Source organism: Oncorhynchus tshawytscha, linkage group LG13 (assembly GCF_018296145.1).
Source record: "Oncorhynchus tshawytscha isolate Ot180627B linkage group LG13, Otsh_v2.0, whole genome shotgun sequence".
In the NCBI taxonomy this organism is placed as follows: domain Eukaryota; kingdom Metazoa; phylum Chordata; class Actinopteri; order Salmoniformes; family Salmonidae; genus Oncorhynchus; species Oncorhynchus tshawytscha.
This window is the reverse complement of record NC_056441.1, coordinates 53,680,077-53,695,468: the sequence shown is the minus strand read 5'-3', so window position 1 is coordinate 53,695,468 and position 15,392 is coordinate 53,680,077. Positions and strand designations below refer to the sequence as shown.

The 15,392-nt window shown below is 42.3% G+C and overlaps 2 protein-coding genes across 2 annotated transcripts in view; one reads left to right on the top strand and one right to left on the bottom strand.

Annotated features, from left to right (window-relative positions):
• The first annotated feature begins 850 nt into the window (after positions 1-850).
• Positions 851-5,456, top strand: LOC112265133 (cytochrome P450 2M1-like). The gene is made up of 9 exons (XM_024442197.2): positions 851-1,097; positions 1,789-1,951; positions 2,097-2,246; positions 2,750-2,910; positions 3,809-3,985; positions 4,166-4,307; positions 4,527-4,714; positions 4,814-4,955; positions 5,195-5,456. Exons 1-9 carry the CDS (start codon positions 906-908, stop codon positions 5,392-5,394), a joined length of 1,515 nt encoding a protein of 504 aa, XP_024297965.1. The 5' UTR covers positions 851-905; the 3' UTR covers positions 5,395-5,456.
• A 16-nt stretch (positions 5,457-5,472) lies between these two features.
• Positions 5,473-15,392, bottom strand: part of LOC112266063 (glucagon receptor-like) — a 28,962-nt gene continuing 19,042 nt past the window's right edge. Inside the window, exons 5-14 of the mRNA XM_042295917.1 lie at positions 13,395-13,516; positions 12,079-12,185; positions 11,670-11,823; positions 11,372-11,531; positions 11,200-11,260; positions 11,035-11,104; positions 9,960-10,048; positions 8,927-9,065; positions 8,702-8,743; positions 5,473-8,241 (exon numbers count right to left, since the gene is read on the bottom strand). Of these exons, the coding sequence (XP_042151851.1) occupies positions 7,885-8,241; positions 8,702-8,743; positions 8,927-9,065; positions 9,960-10,048; positions 11,035-11,104; positions 11,200-11,260; positions 11,372-11,531; positions 11,670-11,823; positions 12,079-12,185; positions 13,395-13,516 (1,301 nt within the window). The 3' untranslated portion in view covers positions 5,473-7,884. The remainder of the gene's footprint in view (positions 8,242-8,701; positions 8,744-8,926; positions 9,066-9,959; positions 10,049-11,034; positions 11,105-11,199; positions 11,261-11,371; positions 11,532-11,669; positions 11,824-12,078; positions 12,186-13,394; positions 13,517-15,392) is intronic.

Below are 15,392 nucleotides of genomic sequence, written 5' to 3'. Positions count from 1 at the left end.
CATTCAGCAAGGAAGAAGCCACTGCTCCAAAAACGGCATAAAAAAGTCAGACTACGGTTTGCAACTGCACATGGGGACAAAAATTGTACTTTGTGGAGAAATGTCCTCTGGTCTGATGAACAAAAATAGAACTGTTTGGCCATAATGACCATCTTTATGTTTGGAGGGAAAAGGGTGAGGCTTGCAAGCCGAAGAACAGCATCCCAACTGTGAAGCACGGGGGTGGCAGCATCATGTTGTGGGGGTGTTTTGCTGCACGAGGGACTGGTGCACTTCACAAAATAGATGGCATCATGAGAAAGGAAAAATATTTGGATATATTGAAGCAATGTCTCAAGACATCAGTCAGGAAGTTAAAGCTTGGTCGCAAATGGGTCTTCCAAATAAACAATGACCCCAAGCATACTTCCAAAGTTGTGGCAAAATGGCTTAAGGACAACAAAGTCAAAGTATTGGAGTGGCCATCACAAAGCCCCGACCTCAATCCTATAGACAATTTGTGGGCAGAACTGAAAAAGCGTGTGCGAGCAAGGAGGCTAACAAACCTGACTCAGTTACACCAGCTCTGTCAGGAGGAATGGGCCAAAATTAACCCAACTTATTGTGGGAAGCTTGTGGAAGGCTACCCTAAAATAGGCTACATACAGTGCAGGAGAGCGTACTCTACATACCCCAGGGGTGTTGTGAGGAGCCCTTAAAAGAGTCACTATTTTTTTATGACAGTCGTCAGACACATCTTTCTTGTTTATTAGTCATTCACTAAATGATAGTTCCTGTCTACGCTCCAACCACAGCTTACCTGTAACATCTTGCACACAACGTTCCACTTTCTCTCTTTGCCTACAGTACATAGCTAAGAGTTGCCACACTGCTCGGACACATCTTAGTCCTTAAGTAACTTGAACATGGATTTACTACATGTACTGCAGACTAACATTTTGTCCATAATAATGGCTATAGTGGTTATTATTTTACTTTGGAAGTACATGGGGAAACAGAGCAGCTATGGACGTTTGCCTCCGGGTCCTTCACCAATTCCTCTGCTTGGTAACCTGTTACAAATGGATCTGAAACGACCGGACAAGTCCTACATGAAGGTCAGTTAAAAGCTACAATCTGTTTGACTCTCTTAAAGTCATAGATGTAGCTACGGATGCAAGTACTGCAGTCATAGGTCAATATTATAGTTTTAATAATTTGACGCTACAGTATACATTGTTTGCAGCGTTGAGGATGAACTAATTACATGTACTGTGATCAGTTACATGTAATCTGATTACAATACGAATCAGTTACGTACCACCAAAAATATTGTAATCAGATTACAGATATTTTTGAAAAATGAGATGATTACTTATTGGATTATTCAGAAAGGATGTTCGGATTAAATATATATACTTTTTTGTCAATGATATTTAATTCTGCATTTAAAAAAGGCACATGTTGAAGTTCGTTCCACCTGAGCGAGTCTGATCACGAGTCAGAGACCACTATGAAGACACACCAAATGAGTTTGATGGATCATTTGTGTCTTTTTCTATTGCCTCTTGAGGGGAAACTAATGTTACTGAGTTTGGATATTTCAAAAGTTAACATTACTGATTCTTATTTTGGACAGTTACCTAGCAACTGTAACAGATTATATTTCCAAAATAATATACTCAGCCCTGATCGTTTGCTTAAAGACAATGGGATAAAATGAAGGGATAAGACAGTTGTACAAAGTTCATGAAGGAGTTATAAGTTATATACTTCAAGAATCAATGGGTTCCACTCATCTCTCCTCAGCTCAGTAAGACATATGGCTCAGTGTTTACTGTATGGCTGGGCTCCAAACCTGTAGTGGTGATCTCTGGCTATCAGGCTATCAAGGATGCTTTTGTCAACCAAGGAGAAGTGTTCAATGGAAGAGCCAACTCTGCCATTACCCTGAAACTCGTTAACGAACACGGTGAGTAAAATGACTGGAAGATGGATGTAGTAAGATACACGTGTAATAGTGTCGTAATCTGTGTGGAAATGGACTTTGCTTAGAAAAGGGAAGTACTGTGCATTGTTCATCCTATCTCTCTGTCCTGTTGTACACATCAATCTAGGGGTGGGATTGAGTAATGGGCAGAGGTGGAAAACTCTTCGCAGTTTCTCCTTGATGTCCCTGAAAAACCTTGGAAAAGGATGCAGGAGCCTCGAGGAGAGGGTCCAAGAGGAAGCTAAGAGTCTAGTGAAAGCCTTCAGTGAATATGGAGGTATGTTGTTTTTGTCTGTGACATCTGTCGGTACATAATAATGTCTGGAAAAGAGTGAATGGAATGGCATCAAACACATAGACACCATGTGTTTTAATGTATTTGATACCTTACCACTTATTCCGGCCGGGATATCCTTGTCCCATCGCGCTCTAGTGACTCCTTGTGGCGGGTCGGGTGCATGCACGCTGACTTCGGTCAAGAAGCAGTAAGGCTGGGCAGGGTCGTGTTTCGGAGGACGCATGGCTCTCGACCTTCGCCTCCCAATTCCGTACAGGAGTTGCAGCGATGGGACAAGTCTGTAACTACCAATTGGATATCATGAAATTGGGGAGAAAAATGGGTAAATATATATATATATAAATAAATATAAGTAAATATATACTTATATACTTATATATATATATATATATATATATATATACATATATATATAATTTGCCACCAACCTTCTGTGGTGTGCAAGCATGTGTGTTTATGCTTGTCTGCTGTCTCTATTCCAGATTCCACTGTCAACCCCAAAGAACTCCTGTTCCATTCTATTATCAACCTATTCTGGTCCATCGTCTTTGGGCGCAAGTTTGAATACAACGACCCAGAGTTTCAGATCCTCTACAAGCCTGTCTATACATACTTCGACATGCTCAAAAGCAAAATGGCAATGGTATGGTAGCACATACAGTGCCTTCAATTACCTGTAAGGTCCCTCAGTCAACCAGTGAATTTCAAATACAGATTCAGACACAAAGACCAGGGAGGTTTTCCAATGTCTAGAAAAGATGGGCCCCTATTGATAGATGGGAGGGGGGGGGGAAGGGTGTCCTTCCTAACTCAGTTGCCAGAAAGGAAGGAAACCGCTCAGTGATTTCACTTTTTTTTAGGATTGGTTGTATTGATACACAATCTAAAGCCTAATTAATAACTTTACCATGTTCAAGGAGTTATTCAGTGTCTGTAAAAAAAGAATCATTTGTGTATAACAATTGGTGCCTTTCTTTGCGAGGCATTGGAAAAGCCAATGTGGTTGAATCTGTGCTCAAAAAACATTACTCAAGGGAAGGTACTTACAGATAATTGTATGTGTGGGGTACAGAGATGGTGTCGTCATTCAATAAATCATGTTAACCCCTATTATTGTCCATGCAACTTCTATGATTTGTTAGGTAAATGGACTCCTGAACCTAATAAGGCTTGCCACAACAAAGGGGGCAAATACTTATATAACCAATTTAATTTGTAGAAATGTATAGAATGTTATTTTCACTGACATTATTTGGTATTTTGTGTAGATCAGTGACAAAGAAATCATAAATATATACATTTCAAACCCAGTTTGTAATGCAACAAAATGTGGAAAAAAAACCAAGGTGGATAAATACTTATGATATGCACTGTATGCCTGTTATTTATCTATACCAGCTCTTCTAAAGCATGACTTGATTGTGTCTTATAAGCTTGCCTGCCGAAATGGATAATGATAACAAAAGTATGTGGGTCACCATTTGAATATAACAACCACCCCTTCTTTCCTTCCCATGTTTCCAATGTTGCGTCTCTTCTAGCTGTACAACATTTCCCCGAGAATTGTTGAGTGCTTTCCAGGAAAACACCATGAGCTGTTTAAGGCCATAGACAAGGCCAAAGCTTACATACGAGAGGAAGCAGATCGTCGCCTTAAAAACCTGGACACCTTTAACCCCCAGGACTACTTCGACGTCTTCCTGGTTAAAATGCTGGAGGTAAAACAGTGATTGATTCCTGGAATTTGATGTTGAACCTCTTACACGGTATCAACATATTGTAATAGCACCAACAATATATGATCAATGTTTACGTGGGTCTGAATCTTTGTGCAAAAATCGTACTTTTTCACAAATCTATCAGTATAGGATTTAGAGGTGTCTTCCAACTTTCCTTAGGAGAAGGGTCAGCCCGAGACCGAGTTCAACTATGACAACTTGTTTCCGTGTGTGTGGGATCTGTTTGCTGCCAGCACGGAGACCCAGTCCTCCACCCTATCACACGCCTGTCTGATGATGATCAAGTACCCTGACATCCAAGGTATTCTTTCTTCTTTATCACTGTTATTGAAATTATACTAATTTATTGCTAAATAGAAAATAGTACTGGTAAACCAGCCAAATAGCTGCAACATAGAGTTTACATTACACACCATGTAAGCAGCACATACATGCAGGCATTTCATAATTCCCAACAGACTATAAACACTGTATATTAACCCAAATGCTATGAAGGCCTATGACTGTCTATCTCCCTCAGAGAAAGTTCAGAAGGAGATAGACGAGGTGATTGGCTCAAACAGAGTCCCCACAGTTGACGACAGACATAAGATGCCCTACACGGACGCTGTCATCCACGAAATACAGAGAAGTATGAGTCTTGCTCCCATTGCTTTCCCTCACCAAATGACCCGAGACACAACGTTCCACAACTACCGCATCCCAAAGGTGACCACCAGTTCCGCAAACCTATCCTACACGTCTATTATTTTTTACTTGTTAAACTGTCAATTGTTTTATGTAATTACTCTTTTGTAATTCTTCCAGGGAACCACAGTGTTTCCACTGTTGTCATCTGTGCTGTTTGACCCCAAACTGTTCAAGAACCCGGATGAGTTTGACCCAGAGAACTTCCTGGATGACAATGGAGTCTTTAAGGAAAACAACGGATTTCTTGTTTTTGGACTGGGTAAAATGATGTTACAATTGTGTAATAGAATAATATGAGAATGTGAAAAACAATAACCACTCTGTAGTAGCTCTCAGAGAGAAAAAGACTCAACATCATCACACAATGTACATACACATGGCTAGCATTTTGTTTGATAGGTTTTGCATATATCAATCCAGGCCAATTTGTAGGTTTCAGTCTCAGGATTGTAGGTTGACCGCTGAAGGTAACTTCTCTCCTCTCTCACTGTCCATCAGGGAAGCGGTGCTGCCTGGGAGATGAGATGGGGATTCCCAGGACGGTGCTCTTCCTATTCTTTACTTCCCTTCTTCAGCGCTTCACCTTCAGGGGCACCAAACCTCCAGAGGAAATTGACGCCAGTGTAGTATCCTACTTTCATGGTCGCCTGGCGCGCCCCTACACCTGCTATGTCAAACTCAGGACACCAAATATTTAATTGCCCAAACAGCTTTTAATCTGGATGAAATGCAATGTGATTTACTTTTTGATTAAAGGAAGCTCAACAGCAAAGTTGTCATGTCATTATTAATGTCCCATTTTTTATTAGTTACAAAAAAAACAATAGACAAACACTGTCAGATTAAGAATAATTTAATTTAAATAACAAACATGTAAATAAAAAGTGAGTAAAAATAGTGTCCATTCATGTCACAGTTTTACATGTGAGATTTTGTGCTGCTCTTTGTACAGTAATGTCCATGTGATGATAACCTACTCACACAGAGTTAAATATCATTTGAGTGTCAGTGCGCCAAGTTTACCCGTTGACAGGTATATAGAACATGTGGAGTCACGTCAGAAGGTCATGTCCGTTTATGTAACACGTTCCACCTCTGCCACAATGGACCCAATGTATTTTGGGTCCAGGGTGACAGTACAGTCCTAACCCACTGCAAGGTTCTAACATAAGCATCAACTGAATCTACCTCCCTTTGACCTCGGTTTACTGGGTCCACTCTCTAGATCCAGGTCACGGCACACCACTGTAACACATACTAGCAATGCTAACTAACTATATGCTACATCTGGTCATTTTTTAATTGAAAGGTCAATGTCTGACATAAGCTGTTTTACAAACAATACAGTATTTTGTAATGTTTGCCAAAGAAATTCCAAAGGCTACGCGTGCATGTTGCCAAAGGTACATTATACTAGAAGATATTTGTGAAGTGCAATGCTCAGTTTGTGAATGCTATTTCAGTTGTGAGGATCAGCCAAGCCACTTTGGAAATTAAGATAATAGCACACACACACACACACACACACACACACACACACTAGGGTAATGATCTATGCCACCAGAGGCGTTGAGGCCCCTCTGTCAAGCACCAGTAATGACCCTAGTAGGAATACTCCTGGTGATAAAATGAATGTTCATTAGTTTGACATGCTACATTTTGATGACACTGAGAGATGGTGGACATGTTTGGGTAACGGGTTAGCCCCATTTGGAGTGAATGGAAAGACAGAAAAACAGGGCTACCTCATTACTCCATTGGTATGTGTGAAGATGGGGCCTCTGTGTATGCGGGTTAGAGGAGCTATTTCAAAAGGGAAGTTGGAAATTGTCTGGTTTAATCGCCTACATTTATACAGAACCCCTGTTCAACCGGTGGGGAGCCATTAGGTGCAATGTGACCCTCAAGAAGAGACTAATTACAAAAGGTCAAATGAACTGAGGGCTCTGGACGCTCAGACAGATCCAGACACACCGAGTAGTCAAGCTATATCTGGAGAAGTTAGGGTTGTGCTGTACTAGTTTTAGATTGAAACCAATAGGACTGGGGGATTGTTAGCTGGGTTAAAATAAAGCACCTTTAGCTAAACTCATATTGGGTAATTGGTATTTCAAAACTTCACTGAGGGTGAGATCAGTGCAAAATATTTAGTTTCTCACAGATTCCAGCATGGAGTTTTTGGCAACCTTACACAGATGTATGTAACGTACCAGACATCTTCACAGAGGATGAACAGAATGGATCCTAGCTTTGCAAACATGACGTCAGACATGTAGACCTACAGCATACCATCGACACGCACGCAGCAGAATACTAAATGTGTATTTTGTGGCTGTGGTCTATCGTGTAGAGAGCCATTTCCTATTGCCCCATTTTGATTTAAGCTACATGGCAGCAGGGGTGTTGGGACATTAATCGCCAGAAGCAGAGGAGAGATGCCATCTTGGCATGTTACGACCTGTGCTCAGCAGGATGTAAAGCCTTCAGCTGGGTGGTAAGTGGTTGTGGTTAGTCTGGAAAAGCTACAAGAAAAAAACTATGGTTTTGTTGCCTAGGGAAACCATAGTGTGTGTGTGTGTGTGTGTGTGTGTGTGGCTAACTCACTGGGGAAGACAATATTGGTTTGCTCACCTCTTGCCTTCTCCAAGTCCCTCACAGAGACTTTTTCCAATACCAACATATAAAACAAACTATTGTTAGAATATCCATTGCACATGAAAAGACGGTCCACGGTTGGTACGTAACATTTCCATTTTGTCCACAAGTAGAGCGAGAGGTAGAGAACAAAGAGGCAAACCCCCCAAAACAGTCAAATCTGAGCAGATAAAGGTTGGACGGTGTTCATTTCCTAATTTAAGTAGTAGCTTTCCTCAACATCTGGGTCGATTGCGGCGATATTGCACTTGGGATGGGTCATCTTATCTCCCACTGGAAGCCTATGGGAGTCACAACACATAGCCTGATTGGCCAGGGCAGAAAAGGCATTCTGGCAATCATCCAAAGAGTCCCGGATCATGTTCACACAATTATTAAGACATGGGTTCCACGAAACACCAAGTAGGCCACATAGATCTGGGAGTACACAACTGAATTGGAAGCAGGTGATTGTCTGGTTCGGATTCCTTCCACTAGAAATTACAAAGGTAGCCAGCTACTCGTTAGCCCTCATTAGACCCCAACAGGGCCACTCAGCAGTAGCTCTCAGAGTATTTGATGACTCCTTCTCCTCCCCCGTTGCCCAGCGGAGTTCCATCAAGGCCGTTCAGCACCTGCTTGCGGGCGGAAATGTAGCAGTAGGCCTTGCCCTTCTTGGCCCCTGGGTGGTGGTGTGGGCGTGGGTGGGCATGCGGCCCTGAGGCGGAGGCGTCTGAGGAGAGGTTGTGGGTATCCTCCTGTGGACAGTCAGGCTGGCAGGGCGGGTCGTGGTGGCACTGCCCTCCGCTGGTGCCCCCCTGTAGCGTGTTGCTGCCGGTGTTGCGAAGGTCGTCCAGGACGTTCATGCCCAGCTTCCATCGCTGCCACTTCTTCTTTATCTCTGACTGCACCTGGGACAGATGGAGAGAGAGGGATGAACGAGGGAAAGTAATGAGTTTTCCCTGACCTTTTGATCTGGTCAGACCAAAAGACAAATTATTTCAAATTTGATCATTATTCTCTTTACTCACTACTCTGTAGGCTACCTCAACCAAACTAGCCCATATCTCCACAGGAGATACATTGGACCCTTCATGTCACAGTGGCCTATACACTTCTTGACTCTACACATGGCTGGGCCCCTCACTGACATCCCGTTGCCCCATTGACGTAGGTAGTGAGCTTCTCTGTGTGACAGCTAACCCACAGTGACAAGGTGACATACCCAGCAGGTCACAGAAAGCGCTGGCTTCTCATAGGAACAAACAGAGATGAATGTGCCATCACCTCAGGTGTTTGCTACTGATGTTCAAGTGCACTTGTTTTGACCTGGGCTTGGTTGAGAGCACACTTCACTTCGTTACTACTCACCTCTTTATTGACGAAGCAGTACAGGATGGCAACCAGGAGACCCTGCGGGAAGAGAGAGAGACAGGTATCAGAAGAAGAGTGCTCTCCATTTTCTAACACACACATCTAACACACACCTAACAGAAGCAACACTGAGAGAAATAACATGCAGAAACAAGAAAGAATGCCTGCACGCACGCACACACACACACACAAATGCGTAACCTTTGTACCTCCTCATATTACCTGGAAAGAATTGAAGAAAAGTTCAAAGAAGAGGTTGATATTTCGGAGGATGCCCTCTGTCTGTTCCTCTGACATCACGGCAAAGACAACCTCATGGATGCCCAGGAGAGGGATGAGGGTCAGAGTGGACTTTGCCAACCTGCACACACAGAGCATCCTTTACATAGCCAAGCAAGGGCAATTATTAGAGAGGTCTGTTTGGTCCCATATGGTGAATCTCTTTCATCAATGACATCAATGGATGGTTCACGTTTCACACAAACACAAACACATAAAACGCCAAACAAGGAAAGCCACAACTTCCACACCTGGACTCAGACTCAGGGATGGTAAGTAACGGCTTCAAACAAAGCATCTTGGGAAATCAAAAAAAGCCTCCTCTTCCCGTGACTCTTTTGGTGGATCAGAATCTTGTGTATCAGCTGCATTTGTGCTTAGATTCCAATCAGACTCATGTTGTCCAGCGTGCCTCGAGGCCAGGCTTAGTTCAGAGGATTAGGTATGCGACTGGTTTCCTGGATGTGGCTGGTTCCATTAAAAAAGTCTATGCCTTCTCAAAGGACCACGGCTCACAATCAAAGGACGGGAAGGCCCCTTCGAATACCACAGAAACATCAAAGGGATTCCACAGCTCCCTTTACTCTGCATGCCATAAAGGGTTAGTAGAAGTGCAAGTCAACTTAGTGATGGATTATTGAGGTAATGGATGTCAACGGAGTTTGAAGCAAATGTCTTTAGTGTGGATAGTGTTAGGTCATCAATGTCTTCTGGCTCGCCACAAGAGCAGAGTCCTTGCGTGTTCACGCCAGACGATAGTTGACAACATCGTACAGCAATGTTCCGTGAATGGAAGGACGTTTAACAAGGCATACGACAGAGACAAAAGTTACATGGCAAGAAACACGTAGACATGTGTAAAGCAATGAGTTGACTAAATCAGTTTCAGAAGCTACAATACGGTGTTTGTTTTGTGTTTTTATTCTGGTTTGCTGTTACGTAATTTGTGGATTAGAAGGTGCTGTATCTTTCTTACCTGAATTTATAATCTGTGTACCTCATTTGGCGTGCCTTTAATTTGGAGACAAGGATCTGTATGATCCGAATAAATATGAAAAAGTTGACCTGGAATAAAAAAAAATGAACATCAAAGCACCCAATATTAGCTTTATTGACGCCAACAAGAAAATTTAACAATCTGACATCTAAAAAGGATATATATCCTAATAGGTCTGTTCTGTAGCATTTCAGTGTTATATGAGAAAGGGAAACAAGCATAACTGCTACTGTTGAAGCAGGGTGAGTATGTGAGAATTCCACAATAATGTGAAAAGCTAAAGTTTGAGTTCCAAAGTCAGACTGCAGCATGTTAGGGGTATTAACTGCAAAGTCCAGGTGACAGAGTGCAGCTGCACGCCATATTACGTATGAATTACTCCTTTTATTTATTTAACCTTTATTTTGACAGGGAGTCATGCTGAGACCAAGGCCTCTTTTACAGATGAGCCGTGTAATTACACAAATATACGGAAGGTGAAACAGAAATGCAAAACACAGTAATTGTCTAACATTAGTGATTATGTCAAACCATGTTAGGCATTTTGTCCTGAGGGGAAATGCAAGAGTTGTGGGACAAATGGCAAGTCATATGTGAATCCTCATCTCTTCTGGCATGTTGCTTCTGATGCAAAATACCACAGAAAAAAAGTATATTCTCTTCCTCGCGGAGTTTTACTGAGAGATGCTAATTAAATACTCTCAAGATAAGGTGGATTCAAGCTTCAAGAACGTGTTCAACATAAATATTAAAAGTCTAGGTCCTTATTCCTAAGTGTTACTAAGAAAAGAAAAGAAACCTGGTGACATTCATTTTTATCTCTTCTAGTTTTATGAGTCATCCATTCATTTTAAGGCACAGCGCATTCCGGAAACCAAAACATGCACCAGTCAGCTTTCACGTTCGCACAATTTCCCCAGGTTTGTCACGGTCTGCTAACTTCAAAGAGACAAAACTGCGGGGGAGCGGGGGCGTTGACGAATGACTCACCCATAGGCCCCCATTGCTTTAGGGTCGCACAACACAGTCGACACGCACATCAACACACACTCACCAGAATGGCCAGGAGGATGGGTGTGCGAATGATCCACCAGTGTGCCATGTTCTCGTTGATCTCCCAGCACCTGGGAGGTGGTGAGTCACAATCTCTTAGTTGTAATTTTGTTTTTAGTAACAGGTGAGGAGGAAATAAAACGGAATGGAAATGAGAGTGACTCACCGTGTGTTTTCGTACAGGTACCGAACTATAATCCAGGGGGCCACAAATAACACTGGGGTTCCTACACACAGTGTCATAAACCCATACATTACTGTCAGGAAACAGCATTTACATAATTTATCATATGTGTGTGTGTGTCCATCTGTATGTGTGAGTGTGTGTATGTATCTACCCCAGCCGATGAAGAGGTATCCACAGAAGTAGCTGTTCTCAGAGAAGACCATGAGCACCAGCAGGTTGTGAAGGTACAGTCCTTCCACCAGCAGCCAGTAGTAGTTAGCCCCCACACAGTACTGCATCAGCACCTGGGCCACACGGCAGCCAGAGAGAGCCTGGGGGCAAAGGTCAGGGGAAGAGGTCAAGGATGGCTGTCCAAAGTACGAGTGATGAATTGAGTCTGTAAACTGTTTGTTTGTGTGAGTGTGTGTTTCTATAACCTGCATTAGTGTGTATAGCCTTTAGTTCCCGACCTGATCACTGAGGACATTGGACACGTCTCTGTTGTCTCTGAACTCGGGGGTGTCCCTGGTGAGGACAGCATCTCTGGTGAGGATGGATATGGCTCGCAGGATGAAGGACGCAAACAGATTGGTGTGGATATAGTTCCTGGTGCACCTTAGTTTCCTAGTGTACAACACTTGACATTGAGATTACTGTATCACAAAATTCTTTCCAGCATCATGTATATGTCATATACAGATGTAGGATCTTAATTTGATCACCCTTTTGTTACTGCGAATTTTCCTGCACAGCAGGAAATGCAAACTTGTAGTGTATCCAAGGTTCTAAAGTTTGTAATTTACACTTTAAAATGTCAGAATTTGACATATAAAGATGTACTGTATGCTGTTTACGACTGTGGTCAGAGCCAGTATTTACCTGAAGATGAGCAGTATGACAAGGGCCAGGGAAAGGCTGGCCAGGGACAGAGAGTAGCCCACAGTGTACATCACCCGGAAGTAGGCCAAGATCACCATCTGGTTCTCCTGTGGACACATAAAGACCTGCACTCAAATCCCAAGTAGACGAGGGAACAACATGACCCTGTTTTCATCCTATAACTCTCTGACTCTCTTATGGATGTGCTGTACTGAACAAATGCCCTGTCCTTTTAGTAGAGTGCAAACAGAGACACAGATACAGACGAAGCAGATGCACTGACTGCAAGAAGTCCTCTTGTCTTGATGCCTATTATGCCTCGGAAAATGCTCATGAACGCTTTAATGACGCTCAGTACACTAATAAGCTCCTGTTGAAAATATGTGACACTCCATTATTGTATACTCTAGGTTCATGAATCTCACAGATTAGAACATGTGAGTGTAACTGGTGTCAAACAAAGGTGAAGTGGAGCGTAAAACGCACATTTACCCAACTATCATGGAAAAATGCATTGGAAACATAGGGAGCGTTGTTTTATTCACTACAAATGGCCGTGAACGGTGATAAACGTTTGCCCACCTATTTTTCTTATCATCAGAAAGTCTGGCTGCAGACTGGAGTACATTTCAGTTGTGGGGCCAATGAGGCAATGCAGCGTTGCGTCATCGGTTGCCAGCAACAACATAACCCCTAGGTGACGGCTGTCTCCCTCTTCATAAAGAAAGGACTGTGTGTCTTTCAGCGCTCACCCCCGTAGCCCTGGCAGATCTATAACCCTGTATGTAATACCGACTAAGTAATGAGATCTTTTATATGTACGTAGTAAACGGGCCATTCTTTACTGAGCTCGTAATGGAGTGCAGCAGTAGATGTGAAATTAAGAGAGGGTAAGGAGGACGCGAGTTGAGCATGCTGATAGGGATGAGTGGACGTCAACATTGGGGCACAGCGACAAGTGCTGCTGCTGCTAGCCTACCTCAACATTCATAAGCAATCAGAGCACTCTGGCATTATCGTAAAAGAATGGCCATTCTGGTAATTGCGTTTCTATGTCCCCTACAGGTGGAATCCCAATGGAGTACCTACTCTATTAATCCTTGCTTTTTGAATGGCTATTAATTAGTTTACCTCTCAAAATATCTGTCAGTACTTGGTGGGTCTCCTAAGGCTACTGGTGTAGTTTTCTAAAAGTCACATTCAGTCATTAAAAGCATGAATCCTTTAAAAGTCTACTGTCCTACTCTTAGCCATGCATGTTATTATGCGCTCTGAGAGGAGGGTCTACTTCAGGAATGGTGCATGATGGGTATTACCTGTGCCACCTGCTGGTTATTGTCTGCGTTGCACTGGGAGTGGTCCCTCCAGGTGCTACTGGTGTTGTTAATGGCCCACTGGCCATCAGGCCCACACTCCCGCAACACATATCCATTACGAACTGCACAGACACGGGGAGGGAGAGATAAAGGAAGAAGGCAAACAGATGAGACAAATTCAATTCTGCACATAGACATTAAAACCAGCAGATAGTGATAGTGCTGACGTCATACACGTATTCCCGATGGCGCATGAAGCCGGAACTATTTGAATGTTAAGCACGCCATATCGCTGAATGGATCTGAATGGCACCACAAAATTGTTAAGGATCATGTTGAAAGTGGCAATAACTAGCAAAGGATCATGGTTAATGTAGTCGCTTTCATCCTGACTGAGCGTTGAGGGGAGCCTCCTAATAGCCTCCCAGCCCGTGATGGGTCTGTGTCAGCACACGGTCCTGTGTGACGACAAATGTAGTAGTCAGAATGGATCACAATTTAATTTAATATCTCGATTTGTAGTGGACTTTAAAATTATTCACAGTGGGGATCGAACATAATCATAATAAACACATTTTAGAGGCCAAAATAGTTTTTTGCTGGGTCCGTTCTGTCGATCGTAATTTACATAGGCTTTTTAGGGCAGACCAGGGGCCTCATTTATAAACCATGTGTATGTACAAAATATAGCCCAAAATGTGCGTGCGCCAGTTTTCACAAAAAAGTTGGTATTTACTTTAAAAAAAATACTTGACATGAGAATGTGTTCACTTTCCCGCAAACTTTAGACCATGCAAAAGCACATCTGCTAGTGGAGATATTGTATGGCAAGCTGGCAAGTAAGTGTTTTGTGGAAATGGGGGATATGATGAAAAGCTTACTCATAAAAAACTAAAATCAGGAAAACATATTAACAAGAATGCAACATTTTCCATTAGTTAGAAGGGGGCGAAAATCTATGTTAGATTCGTTTGGTCAAAAACAATTTGACATAGGAATCTTATCATTTGACATAGAAATGTCTTTCCTATTTTCATAACTATTGCAGAATATATTCCTCACTTTTCTGTCCGTGATGGGTTCATATTCCCGAAGGAGCCATACAACAATTACCATGTGCATCTCTCGTTTAATTGGACCTAGTAGCCATGTAAAGAGGCTATATGTATTTCAGGATTTGCAATAGCATAGGCAGCGCAGTTTATAATACAGCATTTAGTCTACAGTCGAATTTAACAGCCGATCGTTTACATTGGAGTAGGTCTACAGTATGAATTAAGTTTCACATTTTAATTGTCACTTGCACAAATACAGTGAAATGCCTTTCTTGCATGTTCTTTCCCAACAATACAGTAATGAAAATCAGTATTACTAAAATAAATACAAAAGCCAAATAGAACTAAAGTACACGAGAAATAGAACTGTAAGTACTATAATTTTAAAAATGTAGCAGCCCTACAATGTTTCAGAATGCGCGGGCAGTCCATCGTATTTAGGTTGGGGGAAAAGTTGATATAAAATTGAATTCAAACTGCTGGCAGGCCCATGACAATTTGCCATTGTTTTCACGTTCAGAAACGGACACAGTCCTGTTCCAGACACATCATAAATCACTGCTACATTTTGCCAACACAGTAAATAGGCTGGTAGCTTATGTAAAATATTTGACAGGGTAAGGTTACAGTATTGCTGTGCGATAGGAGCGTGACATCATTGCTTATTTAATCTCAGAGTCTATACCAAGGCAGGACAACCAAAAACCCAATAATCTTTTGATAAACTATTAAACAACAACGTGTCTCTTGTATGCCATGGCGTAATTCCAATAGTTCCAAATTATACAGCGAATAAAGGGCGTTATTGTCACCATAAAAGGTGAAGCGTTTTCCAGGCAAATTTTTAATGCTCGTTCACGTATCCACAGTTTTACGACAGGGCTGATTTATAATGGGAAATATGCATACACATATGGCGTGCGTCAAGTTTATAAATCTCAAT